Source organism: Durio zibethinus, chromosome 2 (genome assembly GCF_047325235.1).
Source record: "Durio zibethinus cultivar Kanyao isolate XHJ-2024 chromosome 2, ASM4732523v1, whole genome shotgun sequence".
NCBI classification, from domain to species: domain Eukaryota; kingdom Viridiplantae; phylum Streptophyta; class Magnoliopsida; order Malvales; family Malvaceae; genus Durio; species Durio zibethinus.
This window is the reverse complement of record NC_143163.1, coordinates 32,972,098-32,987,816: the sequence shown is the minus strand read 5'-3', so window position 1 is coordinate 32,987,816 and position 15,719 is coordinate 32,972,098. Positions and strand designations below refer to the sequence as shown.

General features: G+C 31.7%; 1 protein-coding gene and 1 pseudogene across 2 annotated transcripts; one reads left to right on the top strand and one right to left on the bottom strand.

Moving 5' to 3' along the window:
* Nucleotides 1-1,085: 1,085 nt before the first annotated feature.
* Nucleotides 1,086-10,884, top strand: LOC111317898 (AP-1 complex subunit mu-2-like; annotated as a pseudogene). The gene is made up of 5 exons (XR_016332371.1): nt 1,086-1,852; nt 2,002-2,547; nt 3,683-4,044; nt 4,123-4,242; nt 10,023-10,884. The product of XR_016332371.1 is annotated as an AP-1 complex subunit mu-2-like (transcript).
* Nucleotides 10,885-11,482: 598 nt separating this feature from the next.
* On the bottom strand, nt 11,483-15,488 carry LOC111317897 (uncharacterized). The gene is made up of 8 exons (XM_022920404.2): nt 14,777-15,488; nt 14,575-14,669; nt 14,386-14,489; nt 14,151-14,251; nt 13,962-14,065; nt 13,244-13,681; nt 12,706-12,837; nt 11,483-11,949 (listed from the first exon to the last, which is right to left on the bottom strand). The coding sequence occupies exons 1-8, from the start codon at nt 15,020-15,022 to the stop codon at nt 11,790-11,792; spliced, it is 1,380 nt and encodes a 459-aa protein (XP_022776139.1). The 5' UTR covers nt 15,023-15,488; the 3' UTR covers nt 11,483-11,789.
* Between the last annotated feature and the right edge of the window lie 231 nt (nt 15,489-15,719).

Sequence of the window (15,719 nt, the reverse complement as noted above, 5' to 3'; positions counted from 1 at the left end):
TATAAAACTACCACTAATCTTTCATTTTCTTGTAGTGATTTAATTTTTTTTTATATTTTATTTTTAGTCTATTCTTAATCTTTAACATCTATTTATTTAATTCTCTTGAGAATTTTTTTTTCAATAAATATAGTATTTGATTCATATTAAAATTTATTTAACAACAATTATAATTTTTACTTATAACATCAAAGAAAATAGTTAGTATAATTGTATAAATTTTGAGTGACAAATCCTTTAATTGAACAAAATCACAAAATGGCAAATCCTCCTTTTTTTCTTTTATCTCCCAAGTTGAAAATTTAGATAAAATTTTCTAAGTGAAATTTATAAATTTTTTTTATGATATAATAAAAATTTTTTTAAATTTTTTTTAAAATTGATAGATTAACAAAATTTAACATAAAGATCAATACTATGTAAACAATATTAAAAATCTAGTTTATAATTGAAATTTGATAAATATTTATATAACGATAAAAATTTTTTTAAAAAGTTTTACTAAAAATATCTATATAAAAAATATATTAAATATATTAAAAATTTTTAAAATTTTGTACGCTTGATTTATATAATAAAATCTTTCAACTTATTAGTTTTAATTTTTAATTTTTATTTTTATTTAAATAATTTTAATAAAAAAATTCATAAATTTCACTTAAAAATTTTCTTCAAAATTTTTTCTTTCTATAAAAGTTAAGGGAAAGAAAAAAATATTGAAAAAAGAAAAACTCAAGTTTAAGAGTTTTTTTAGCTAGCGCTCTGTCTTTGATTGTGCCTAATAATTTAAAATATATGACAATAACAAAAAATAAATATAATAAAAAAATTTTATATAAAAATGACATAATTTAAAAATTTAATAATAATTATATACAAATTTAATAAAATTAAAAAATATATTTTATATTTTTATATTAATATAAATTATAATACATAATTTTTATATAAAATATAATATAAATATATAATTTTAATATTTTATATAATATAAATATACAAATTACCGTATATTTTTCACTTTGATGGAATGGGGAAAACAGTAAAAGAAAAAGGAAAAGAAATACTGGTGAGGTTTAAGGAAGTAAAAAATTATAAAATAGCGACGTTTGGCGAAATCGTAAGTAACATTGGGTGAAGAAGGCAGGCAATTGCAAAATCGAGGTCTCTGACTGTTCTCCAAATTATGGTTTAGCTTCAACAACCTCGCCCAACTTTACCCTTCCTTCATTAGATATATCCTCTCCCATCAATCTCTGGTTCTGATTCAATCAGATCATAAAGAAAACCGTGAACCACATCGATCTGATCTGCAACTAAGGATTCGTAGGACAACAAAATAAATAAAAAACGAAAGAAAAAGAAATGGCGCGGGCGTCATCGGCACTATTTCTTCTAGATATAAAGGGCCACTTTCTGGTGTGGCGTGGCTATCATGGCGACATATCCGCCACTCAAGCTGAACGCTTTTTCACCAAACTCGTAGAAAAAGATGTTCTTTTTTTTTTTTTTTAATAATTTCCGAATTTGGATTTAATATTTGTTTTTCGATTTAGGATAAATCATATTATTCTGTTAATTGCCTTGATTATTTTTTTAAAAAAGTTTGAATTTGTATATTTGTACTTTGAATCAGCTTTTAATTTGATGGGGCTCAATGTGTTTAGCTTATTGTTGAATTTCTTCCTTTGGATTTGGTTCTCAGGGGAATTCGTAGTCACAAGATCCATTGGTGTACGATAATGGAGTAACTTAGATGTTTATATAACATAGCAACATCTATTTGATGATTGCGATGAGGCAGAATTGCAATGCCGCCAGTCTTTTTTTCTTCCTGCACCGTGTAGTTGATGTAAGCACAATTTGGTAATTGTAGTTTCATGCCTTTTTATTTTCAAATTTTCAATTGAGTTAGGTTGTTTACTTTTGTTGTTTTTCATATTGAAGTATATGATTTTTTATTCTTTATATCGATCTGAATTGATCTTTCATGTGTGTAAGCATTATTTTGAGAAGTTAGAAGAGGAATCGCTTATGGATAACTTTGTTGTAGTGGTATGTAGAAATCAAACTTTTTTTCTTTTAGGTTAAATTCTTCCAGCATTGGTTGTTAAACGGTATTGGTATGTAATTTCTACTAAAAGAGTTTATAATTGGCTATTTGTTATGCCTTTGTCAATATGAGTTACTTGACGAGATTATGGATTTTGGCTACCCTCAATACACTGAAGCAAAAACACTTAGTGAATTTATTAAGACTGATGCATATTGGATGGAAGTTACACAGAGGCCTCCTATGGCTATTATAAATGCAGTCTCTTAGCGGAGTGAAGGGATAAACTACAAGAAAAATGAAGTAGGTGGATTTTTTTTATAGTTTTTCTTCTGAGTTATTTATCAATGTCTTGAGACTCTAGCCTATGAAGATTTGTTCTTCATTTCAAGTTTTTTTGGATGTGGTAGAAAGTGTGAACATACTTGTCAACAGTATCGGACAAATAATTAGGTTGGATGTTGTTGGGCGCTGAAGATGAGAACTTTTTTGAGGTTTGTTTTCTGGTTGTTTGAAAATATATGGTTCATCTTAAGGGATGCTTTAGCTTTACTCATGACTCTATCTTTACTTAAGAATGTACTTGCTTTTTTTTTTTAAATAGATTAATTTTATGTCTAATAATGTGGCAATATAAAAGATTGTGTATAGTGTAGCAAAATTCATATTTCAACAAATATTGCATTTTAGATTGAATGTTTGATAATACCTTGTAATTTGCAAGTCATAAATACAAGGTTAGCATGTGTGAATTTCATCGGGGAAAAAAGGTAATGCTGATTGAAGTGGTAGAGGATTGATATGATGAGACTTGGATTTCAATATACAACTTCCTGCAATCTGGATGTAGCACTATTAATTTAGAAGTGAGAATTGGTGTCTTTCCATCTCTATTTTGCACTCTTGTTGACAAAACCATTCATTTGAAAATTCTATTTGCCATGTCATTCATGTGTGTTATATTTGAAGCTCTGAAAGTTTTGATGTGTTCATCCATGCCTGTTGTGTCTATCCTATGTTATAGTAGGCAACTCAAACCTTCATGCAAATAGAAATGGTCCAAACGATTGATTTTTATCTTGATATTTATGGCATAAAAAAGTATCCTTTCATTTTGGAGGTTCTTTTTGAGCTACCTATTAATTTATTTAGGTTCAATTTATCTGTTTCGATGGTATGCCTGAGTGTAAGCTTGGCCTAAATGATAGAGTATTGCTTGAGGCACAAGGCCGAGCAACAAAGGGAAAGGCGATTGATTTGGAGGATATAAAGTTTCATTAGTATGTAGCCTAGCACTCTTTTCTACTTGAAATTTGGTTCTGATTATACCCTTTTTAGCTTTAGGTGTAAGAGCTACTAAAGCCTGATGTTGCAAATTTCCCTCCCATTAATGCTTTGGTCTAAGTGTGTACGTCTGGCCCGATTTGAAAATGACAGGACTATATCCTTCATACCTCCAGACGGATCCTTTGATCTCATGACATATAGACTTAGTACTTAGGTGGACCTTTTTGCATTTGAATTCTCATTCTCATTCTCCTTTCTTTCTTTCTTTTTTTTTTTTCTTTCTGCCAATCAAATATTTCTTAACAATTAATGATGGTGATTATTTTGGCTTTTTTTTTTAAGGTAAAGCCTCTTATCTAGGTGGAAGCTCAAGTTGAAAAACATTCAAGAAGCCGTGTTGAAATTATGGTAAAGGCCAGAAGTCAGTTCAAGGAGCGTAGGTATTAGGTTTTTATCCCTATTCCTACATCCTAGTCTCTTTATTTAATATCAAAGATCTCTAGGTGGGCTTATGTTATGGTTAGATAATTAAGCGCTCATGAAGGCATAATGGTTCTTTACGGCATTGCTACAAATGTTGAGATTGCGGTGCCTATGCCTGCTGATGCTTCCAGTCCAAATGTTTGGACATCAATGGGATCTGCAGTATATGCACCTGAAATGATGCATTAATGTGGAAAATAAGATCTTTTCCTGGTGGCAAGGTATCATCTGCCAACTCTAAACTTATTAAAAGTTTTGTCTAGCCTTGGTGCTTATCATTTTGAAATTCATGACATTAGGAGTATATGTTGAGGGTTGAGTTTACTCTTCCTAGCATAACAGATGAAGAGGCAACAGAGAGAAAAGCTCCTATACGTGTAAAGTTTAAGATTCCATATTTTACTATTTTTGGGATACAGGTATGCCTTACGATGATTTATTTTTTATTATTATGTCAATTTTAACTATTTTTTCAATCTTTTGTTCCTCCACATGCTTTTGCTCAAAAGGATACAAAAAATGTAAAATTTTTCACTCTCCCTCTTCTCTCTTCCTCATACTTTCATGAGTCAAGAACTAGAGTATCTATCTAATTTTGGGAGAACTTTAAGTTTTATTAACTTTCATTATTAATACCATTTATTTTTGCAACGAGTGAAAATTATGCTTAAAATTAGAATGCCACACCCTTTAAAACAATGATGTTACATCTATGAGATATCATAGATTATAAGAATTGTTATAACGATTTTGGGAACCACTTGACAAATTTAAAAACAACGGGATTCGTAACCAATCTTTTTTGTTAAGTTATATTTTCACATGAAAAAATCATTTAATTTATCATTTCTAAAGCCTTCCTTTATGAAAGACAATACTTTTGCCATAAATTATCATAATTTTTAATTTTATTCCTAAATTTATTTTGACACCTTCAATCATCCACAAATATTTATTAAAAAAAAATAATGTTAAAATGCAAGTAATTGTCAAAATAAGCAAGCACATGTAACAACATAATATATAAAAAAGGTAAGAAAATATATCAACTTAGCTTTGAACTTGAAACCCAATGAGCTAGATTTAGCCTCAGCAAATGTTTAGGCCCAAATTGGTTTAAATTATGCAATCCCAAGTTTGGAATGGCCCACAAATCGCAATTCGTGTAACTTTTTATACCTTTTCTTTTCTTCAATAAACTAATTCCAAATTTAGTTTTCCAACATTCCTTTTCAATATTCTCTTTTTGACTTTTCAAAGCACAATTTCTTTTGACTTTTCAAACCATTATTTCTTAAAAATCCTAAGCTACCCATTTGAAACCCTTTTCCCATTTCTTTTTATTGTTTTTTTTTTTTTGTTTCTTCCTCTTTTCCCTTCATTCTCTTCTTTCCCTTCTTCACTTCTCATTCTCTCAAACTCTTTCCTTTTCGGTTGGCTACCTAATTACAAATTTTTTTTTTTTTGTGTTTTATCACTATTAGGTTCCTCACTAAGTGGTGAAGATTGTGATTTTTTTTTTGGTGATTTGCGATTTTAAGAGGGATTTTTGTGGTTTTGGTTTGGTTTTTCCTTTTTTCCCTACCTTTTTTTCTTTCCTTTCTTCACTTCTCATTCTTTTTCTCTTTCCCTTTCGGCTGGCTAACTAATCATGAATTTTTTTTTGTATTTTTTTGCTATTGGGTTCCTCACCAAGTGGTGAGGATTTTGATGATTTTTTTAGGTGATTTGCGACTTTAAGAAAGATTTTTGTGGTTTTGGTTTGGGTTTTCTTTTATTTTTTTGGTAGGGTCTTGAATTAGTAGATATTAGGATGATTTTTTGGGTGATTTTTAAAAGAAAAAATGACAAAGATTTCTTGAGATTTTTAGTGCTGGCCAAATAGTCTTGCAATGAATTGTGGGTTATTTAAGAGTTGTAGATTTGTGGTGTGGGTTCTTTTTCAGGGTCTTAGTGTTTGTTTAAGAGTTAGGATTTGTGGTGTGATTCTTTTTCAGTGTCCTAGTGCTTGGCAAAGTTGTGTTGATAATGGCAAAATCTTCTCTATAGTGGTGGGTTTAAATTTGTATGGAAACTCTGAGATTAAAATCTCAGATTTTCTGGGATTATGGATTAAAATCCCAGATTTCTTGGGATTGTAGCTTGTTTGCAGTTTTGGTTTTTTTCCAATTCCAGTTTAGATTAAGTTCCTTATAGGATGGGTGAACTACCATTAACAAAAGGGATTAGATTCTTGGGAAATGGAGGTTGCAAGGGCGGCTGGTAGGTTGGCTTAACAGTGGGTATATGGGGGCTAGGCTTATGGAAGCTCATGAGGCAGGCAACCACTATGTTGACTTTTTTAATTTTTTTTTATTTTAATAAATTAAAACAAAATTAAAACAAAAGCTAAATAAATACATAAAATGAAAAATATGAGCCTTCACATGGCTTTGGTTTGGGCTTTGATTTTGGGCCTAAAAGATTTTGTTCGTCTTAGTCCAATTGATATAAAATTCTAGTCCCTAGACCCAAACATTATATTTAATCGAAAATTGAACCTCAGCCCATATAATCTCGAATCGAATTTTAGCACACGTAATCGAATCCGAACGAACCCAAAGATTCAAAGCCAATCAGTGAATTCGAGACCTAATTCAGAAAATTCAGACAAAATTAGGTGTCTATAAAAGGCAAAGTTGCAAGCAAGTCACAATCTTAGAAAATCTGAGATTTTAATTTCAGAGTTTTTCTACAAGTTTGAACCCAATATCATTACAAGAAAACTGCCATTACCAACATAACTTTGTTGAGATCCTGAACAAGAACCCACACCACAAATCCCCAACTCTCAAATAACCCATGATTTCTTGTAAGAGCATTTGGTCTATCTTAAAAATCCCAAGAAATCTTGTCAAATAAAAATCGCTAAAGTCCTTCTTAAAACTAAAAATCATAAAAAAAAAATCATATTCTAACCCAAGTGGTAAGGAGCCTAGCAACAAAAAAACATAAAAAAAAATTCGTGATTAGTTAGCCAACTGAAAAAAGGGGGAAAGAAGATGAAAGGAGAGAAAAAAAGTAAAAAAAAAAAAGAATAGTTTTGAGAAGAGGAAGAGAAAGGGAAGGAGAAGTGAAAGTGGTGAGGAACCCAGCAATGAAAAAACAAAAAAAATTTTGTGATTAGTTAGCTAATTGAGAAAAGGGAAAGAAGATGATGGGAGAGAAAAAAAAAGTAAAAAAAAAAAAAAGATAGTAGTTTTGGTGAGAGGAAGAGAAATGGAAGGAGAAGTGAAGAAGGGAAAGAAAAGAAGAAGCGAAAGGAGGAAGAGCCAAAAAAAAGAAGGCTCTGTTCGGCGTGAAAAAGAGAGAGAAGGGGAAAAAGAAAGAAGAAAGAGAAAGGAAAAAACAAGAGAGAGTTTGAAAAGTCAAAGGGATTTGATTTTTAAAAAAAAAAAAAGAATGGAGAAGGGGTTTTAAACGGGTAATTTAGGATTTTTAATAATAATGATTTGAAAATTCAAAAGAAATAGCGTTTTGAAAAGTTAAAAAGAGAGATTGAAAAGAAATGTTGGAAAGCTAAATTTGGGGTTTGTTTATTAAAGAAAAGAAAGGAATAGGAAGTTATGGGAATTACAATTGGTAGGCCATTCCAAGCTTAGGATTCCACTTAGTGGAATCTAAACCAATTTGAGTTTTAAACATTTGATGGGAATAAGTCCAACTCATTGGGGTTCAAGTTCAAAACTTAGTTGGTATATTTTTTTATCCTTTTTCATATATTATTTACTTGCATTTTAACATTGTGTTGCTTTTTTTTTAATAAATATATGTGGATAATTGAAGGTATAAAAATAAATTTAGGAATAAAAATAAAAATTATGATAATTTATGGCTTAAAAGGATTCTTTCATAAAAGAAGATTTTAGAAATAATAAATTAAATGATTTTTTCATGTGAAAATATGAGTTTGGAATCCCTACCTAAATAATAAAATAAACATTTTTACGAGAAAAATGTCATTGACACTTTAATAAAATCTATTTGAAAAAACACAATTACATGCATTATTTACTTTATATTGATATTGTCATGTATGCATTTTGTACATTAATAATAAATAATAAGGTATCAATTTTAAAATTTTTTGAGGGAAATAAAATAATTGTTTAAAATGATTTTGGAGAACCTGCCTTAATATTGGAGGGAATTCAAAATCGTGTTTTAAAATTTTAGTTTTGCTTAAATATTGAGAAATTAAAAATATTTTTAAAAAATTAATTAAAAAAAAGAAAAATTCACTCTTCCTTCATTTTTAATATTAATTTTAGGAAAATGATAGCAAACAAATAAGATTAAATATATATGAGATAGATTAAATTGGTAGTTTCTTTTATTTTTTGTTTGCATTTGCATCATTTATTTCGTCTCATAATGCATAAAAAGAAAAGAAAAAAAAAGAAAAACTTTTAAGGAAAAAGGAAAATTGAAAACCAAATTTGTTTCAAAAGTGCGTCTGAATGTTGGGGATGATTAAGAATATTCGGATTATCAATAATTTTCATTTTTCCTTGAAATTTTAAAACTGTGAACCCTAAATTTGATTCAAACCCTAAATCTATCCAAAACACTCAAAACCATCCCAACATTTAAAGGATTTATATAAAAATATTTATGAGGCAATATGTCTTCAAAATGCCGTCTAGATGATGGGGTATTTAGAAAATTTTATTTCATTAAAATTTTTATATAATTTATGAACCTAAAATAATAATAAGATAAAATAAAAATGAAAATAAAAGCGAGATTTAAATATAAATAATCACACTTAAACTTTGCCTAGATGTTAGATTGTTTGGGTGGTCTCATTATTTGTAAGGGTCCGATTTCAAAATTGCATCCATTGGTATATATTTATATATTTATAATTGGATGCATTCATCTCACATATTTATTTTTTTAATTTTACTATTTATTTGTTAATTATAGCATCCTTAGGTTCTCTACATAAAAATATTCTTTGTGAAAGATGTTGTTCCAAAAATATAGAGTTTTACAATAAAACAAAAATAACATTCCAAGAAAAATAATTTTTGGTACTTTGCCTAGATGTTAGAGAGTTACTAACAATTATTATCTATAAAGAATGTTATTTTCATTTTTAAGGAATGGTGTAGTCAATCTTAGGTGAAAAGAGTTATCTTTAAATTCTGTTTAGATATTAGAGAATTTTAAAATAATTCTTTAACATAAGGATTTTCATAATATTCGTAAACAGAGACTTTTAATAAAATTGATTTTCTTTTTTAAAAGTGAAGGGACTTATCATTAAATTTTAAATTAAATCATTTTTATCCAAAACCAAAGATAACGCATGATTAATTAATACTGTTTTTAAACGGGCGTTATGAAGATGCTAATTTTTTCCTATGCGTAACTAAACTTTTGAACCTAACTCTATTTTCAAAAATCAAATATTTTTTGATAAACTTTAAACTCATTTTACTGTTTTATTAAAAAGATAAATTTTTTGGTGACCAATCGCACCTAATAAAAAATATTGGTAGTGACTCTCATTATTTTTAAATTCATCGACCATCTCCAAAACTGTTATAAATTCATTGAGCTGCCTCCAAAACTGTTATGACAAGAGTAACATGTAAGATACTTCAAATAGCATATATGAAGCTGTTCAGTGACTTTATCCAGCCTGCAACTGGGTCAAATATCAAAATGGTTGATCTATCATGCACTATATTCATAAAGAAGTGCACTAAGTTGTCTAGATTTTGGGGTATGCAAGGTGGTGATGAATTGTTGATTGGTGTGTGGATGAAGATAGCAATCCAACATGATGCAATACATAAATAAACTGCAGATCAGATCCTAACTCATTCAAGGATTATTTTGAGAAAGGACTATTGGTTAGCATGCTAGTTTTGCTTTCTTGCTGGTCAGATATCCATTATAAACATGCTAACCACACAGCTACATGAATGTAGTAGCCATGGAAACTGCGAATGAAATCCAATGTAAACATCAAGAATGATAACTTGGCAGCACTATGTGAATCACTCTTGGCTTTATGCAGTGCCTATAATGATATTATTGTTGTTTGAATATGCTGCTAATGGAAACAAACAATTGTTAAACCACTGGAGTTTCCAGCGTTTGTTTCTTTTGGTAATTTTTCTAACTCGCACATGTTCGTGTTTTATAGGTTCGTTATCTTAAGATTATTGAGAAAAGTAGTTACCAGGCTCTTCAATGGGTACGGTACATTACAATGGCTGGCGAGTATGAGCTGGCGAGTATGAACTAAGACTCGTTTGATAGCCATTCCTTTACGTTGAGATTTCCAATTCACAGCGTTTTTCATGAGTTTGAAGGGACACAAGTACACAAGGAAACTAGTTGATAAACATATCCCTGTGAAGAGCATTAAAGAGTGGTTTGTCTTGAAAAATCATTTCTGCTTCATATTATACCGTCTGTTCATTATAATTGTTTTATCTAATAAACGTGTAAGAGTTTATGATCACCAAGAACATTTTTACCTTATCAAACTACAAATTGGATAATGTAAATTCTTTTTTGGCCTTTTTGTCAATGACTTATTGTTTGAATGTGTCAACCCAAGGACTTTTGATGCAGTTTTGCCCATTGACCAGTATTGCTAGCACCCACTGCATTCTATTTGCCTGGTAGCGTGCATCAGTGGCATTGCCATTGCCAATGTTTGGAAGTGGAAGCTAGTCCTAGGATAACTTAATGCAAAAGGCTTGTTAGAACATCATGACAGTCGGTAATTTGCATCCATTGCGGATGATAGCAAGCCTCGGTCCCTTGTGTGTCTGGAAGCAGATGAAACATTGGGATCATTATTTACTCACACCTCTCCTTCAAGGCCTATATCTTTGGAGTGGCCTAAGATTGCCTCATTTGCTTGCCACAATGTATCTTCCTTTTTAACCTACTGAACCGAACTTTATTCCCATAAATTTTTCTCTGAATCAGAAAATGTGCCCAAAATAAACATGACTGAACTCGATTTTGAAAGAAAAAGTCAGGTTCGGATCTAAGAAATCTTAAAAAGATCCAAAATCAGAAAACCTGAATTCCAATCCGAAAAGCATACTAAAATGATTACAAGTTGAAGCTCTTATTAGCCTCCTTTGGTTGCAACATGTTCTTTTGTGGCAGGTGTTCATCTTGCTTCTTTTGATAATGAAATATATTTCAATTATAAAAAAATGATTACATATTAGATAAAATTTAAAAATGATCTGAACTATTCTGAACCTAAACCTGAAAAAAAAAAAAAAAGTATATGAACTAGTTTAAACCTAATCCTATAGATTTGAATCCGGAATAATCAAAACTCGGAACGATTATACATAATGGATTTTTTTTATGTATATTTTTAAGGAAAAAATCATTTGCCGTTGTTGGCTAGGTATTCATTTTTCTATATAACTCTTAAGGTATGTTTGTGTCAATGAAATTTTGTTTAATCCCAAAAAAAGAAAACTACTGAAATTTTTCTGATGAAAATCCGGTCATCAAGATCCACCTGCCGAACGCAGGACTCAATGCCCAGAAGCTTGCTTGGACTGAAAAAAAAAAAAAAAAAAAAGGCCCAACTGAAAAGATCCAAAACACGCAAAAAAAAAAAAAAAATCCCATAACCATATGAGAATGAATATCTCTTCCAAAATGCATCTAAATTTAGTAAGATAAAACATTGACATATAGACTAAGTTTCAAATGTCCCTCACATAACTACAATCTAGTGAACCGGTATAAGGGAAAATATAAATGAAAAAGGAAATATAACATTTACAGCAGGGTCAAAAAGGGTGGAAAAAGTGGGGGGAAAATGAATGAGATGAGAAGAGAATTTGTGGGGGTGGAACACAATGAGAGCTGTTAAGTTTCCTTTACCAGTTTTAGGGGTGTAGTTTATGTGTGAGAACAACAGGTGAGACTATTCGGGAGCTTGATTGGGTAAAGTTTGTGGAGTCTTCCTAAAAACATGTTTTCTGCAACGCTCAAAAATGCTGTCATATACCAGATCAAATTGAACGCCTGCTCTTTCCCTATTCACAATGAACAATATGTGATCTGCCTCTACAATCTTGTAATACCTGCAACCATCAATGCAATTGTAAGTCCGCTCTGAGAAGCATCTGAATAATAGTGTAGGGGAGCTAGTATTTTCAGTACAAATGCAATGCCATTATATCTGCCAATAGGTTTATTATCATCATAATGTTTTTGCATTTTTCTGGATGCTGCTGGTTAAATTTCTAAACTAATCAGATGGGTTTCTTCAAAATGATTCAGGAAGATAAACTAGGTTGTCCTACCTTTCTATGGATATGCATATTCACTAAAAATAGAGAATGAAACATTCCAAATTCAAGACGGTAACAAAAAGCCAAAGTCAAAATAGCAAACAATAAGTTCACTAGGCGTTTCATTGTTTAAACATTTTGTCAAAAGAAATTACTGGAATCAAACACTTCTGCCTGACATGCAAGTGGTTCAGGGCAAGTTTGGAAAATAAATTTAGTCTTCTCCCAAAAGCAGTTCCAAAATCTTTACATTTATAATTAGCAATGAAGAACATACAACATTCTCACAGATTTAAATCCACATTATAATAATCCATACTGGTCAACTAAAAATTGGTATTACAATTTAATCCACTAATTGTAACACCAATTTTTCGATCACCAGTATGGGCTGGACCCTTTCTCATCAGGAGGGAACCACTCATCCAAGCAAAGCAAGTTGTTAAAAAGAACCATCTTATAATTGAAATTTAAAATCAAACTCATCATTAGCATTTTATTAGTAACGCCAGCATGTTGATGATAGTGGAAATGAGGAATACTAACCATATGCCTGGCTGCAGGGGTTGGCAGTCAGAATCATTCACAACAAAACAGCTTGGGTGTTCAATTGGAAGACGAGGGTGAGTCATAGATATCGTGTTGAGAGCTCCATCGTTGTCCTGCCAATCCTCATCCCTGCAAATAATTTTTTTATATTCAAACCAAAAGTTCCCAAAACTTCCATGCTCAACCAATTTTCAAAAGTTTATCTGAAAGACCATAATTTCAATGAATATGAAAATTCTAATTTCTAAATATTTGAAATACAGATTATATATATGCAATCCATGAAGGAAAGCCAATATTTTGAAAGTTTAGAGATTTTGCACTGTTTTCTTGGTAATATCATGACAATTTTTTAAGGCAAGCGGTTGCTTGGTCCAAGTACCTATGATTGACAAAATAGGAATTTTTTCAGGACCCTCTACAAATATATTAAGATGTTGTCAAATTTTAAAAACCTTGAACAATCAAATGAAAGCAACCAGAGAAATTATATATGAAGAAGTTGATATAACAATATATGTTGTTTAGGGTGCACCTGTAGCCTTTATAAGGGGGAGAAACATCTGGAGGATGACGCCACTGGCTCATCTGTAGCACTCGTATAAAAAGCAATGGGTGTATGCCAAGAACGCCAGAAGGAACTGTGACACCCAGGATCTTCCTTGTACGCTTAGTAGCGTAGCTGAAATAGAATGTGTTGGGAAAGGTTTGTAGATGGCAGTTCAATCTTATTGACCCTTCAATTGTAAGATCAGTAAGGATCCAATCTCCCATAGCAAACGGCCCTGCATTGCCCAGGAGGCAGTCAACAAGACCCCAAAGACCTACTTTTTTCCATGACATGTTAAAATGATCGAACCCAAAATTGTAGTACTTCTTTAGCCAGGGGATATCCAACCAATCATAAATTATAACTCCTATACGGCATAGCTGCAGCAGACTAATAGGTTTCATCGTTCTTCCATCCTCTGGCCTGAAAACAATTGAAATCATAGCAACCAAGAATCAGAAACTCTTTACATGGCTGAGTTCAAGAAATTTCCAAGGAAGAGGGTAAGAATATCATGGTAAAGCATAATAGAAATGGAATACAATTTTTATTTCAAGGTGAGTTATCGCCTGGAAGCTGCTATTATTCTAAACTCTACAGTAGCATTCAATGATTTCAATCAAAATCTACTAAATATAGATGGCAGAATTCCAATTCAATTAAAGCTTTCAAGCCAAAGAAGATGAATGTAAAGGGAACGTACTGCATGCCGTCTAAATAAGTTCTGGTAGTCCCATTGAAAGCCCCGGATAAGGATGTTATACTTAATACCCAGTTCTCAGAAGTATTCTCATACCCCTTGAATGCCTGGAAAAGATGATCATATAATCAGAACTCGGGAAAATAAAGTCCATAAGACATGACTCTTCACTTGAACGGGAAATGGACTAACCTTATCATCAAGCATCTGCTGCAAGACACGCACAACCTGAGCACCAGCTGAATGGCCAACAAAGTGAATAGGGTGATCTTCATCCCATTCTGGGAAATGCCCTGCATCCCAATATCACAGTAAACAAATTAAACACATAATTAGGCCGATAAAATGGGCAATTTTGTCCCATTAAAACAGAGAAACAGAGAAAGAGCAATAATAGTCAACAAAAAGCTGGGAAATTTCTGCTTACCTTGTTCATAAATTCGTCCAAACTGCGAGTGCCCGCAAGCCTTGCTATGTTCTTCACCATAATCAACTTGCCCTCCTTTCAAATAATAGAACAACTCACGCGCCCTGAAACCAACCAATCCCATTAAAAAATCCAAATAAAGATACAAAAACCAATTCATGGCAAGCATTTATGCTATAAGAAGCCTACCTATCGTATATGCTTGTAAGAGACCCCAAATCAGGCACAAGAACCCTCTCATCTTTTTTCTCTGCCCCTGCAAAGTATGATAAACCTCCCAATCTCTGCCAACAACAGGTCAAAATCCAGCTTAAGACTAAAAACCCATATATATATATATATATATATATAAGGAGAGAAGAAGAAGAAGAAGAAGAGAATATAAACCTACTCCTTTGCCAAATCCAAAAATGCCATGAACCAATACAATAGGAGGCAGAACATTAACATTGGTCCCACTGGGATCTTCTCTTTTCACCTCTATACTTGCATTAGGCTTAAAAAACCATTCACTCAAAGCTTGAGAAAGGTCCCCAGCCACAGCCGTGCTAAATATGTAAAACCCATATAGCACATGCACCATTGAGCTAACAAACAGCTCGGCTAATTGCAAAGCAGATATCCACCATCTTATCATCTTCTCAAAACTAAAAAAAAAAAAAAAAAATCTAACACAGAGCCTCCTCCTCCTCCTCCTTCTTCTTCAAATACGAAAAGAAAAAAAGAAGGCTCTCCTCTGCATAAGAAAAATGATAAAAAGAAAGGGAAAGAAAAAGGCTAAAACCCTTCAATGATATATGCTATTACCATATAAGGGGCAGATGAAACAAGAGACCAATTCTTCTTGTATATTTGGTTTTATCTTCTTTTGTTATTACTACCTTATTCTGGGTTTGTAACTTTGAAAATGGTTTCCCACAATTTCCTCATTTCCAAACGTACAGACGTCGTGCCCAATGAAAAGCCTTACGTCATTCATTGGATTTGTATGTTTGAACAGGGAGGTGGACCTGAAATGAAAATTTTGGTTAGGGCTGATGCCATGTGTAGCTGCCCCCCACGCCCACCCTCTCAAATAGGTACAAAATCTGCTTTTCAAGGGTGGAGTAAGGGGACCCCACTAAATTATGGGAAGTATATATAATCAATCCATTCCATTGATAAATTTAAAAACCCCCCAAAAATAACGGCCTATTTATTGGCAATGGGTTGGAATTTGGAAGCTGGTGGTTTGGTAAAAACAATAAAAAGCAAATAAATTAAAAAAAAAATTCGGAAATTGATTTTTAGGTAAAAGATAATTGGAGGCAATTCTATCCAGGAAGGGTGTGCTG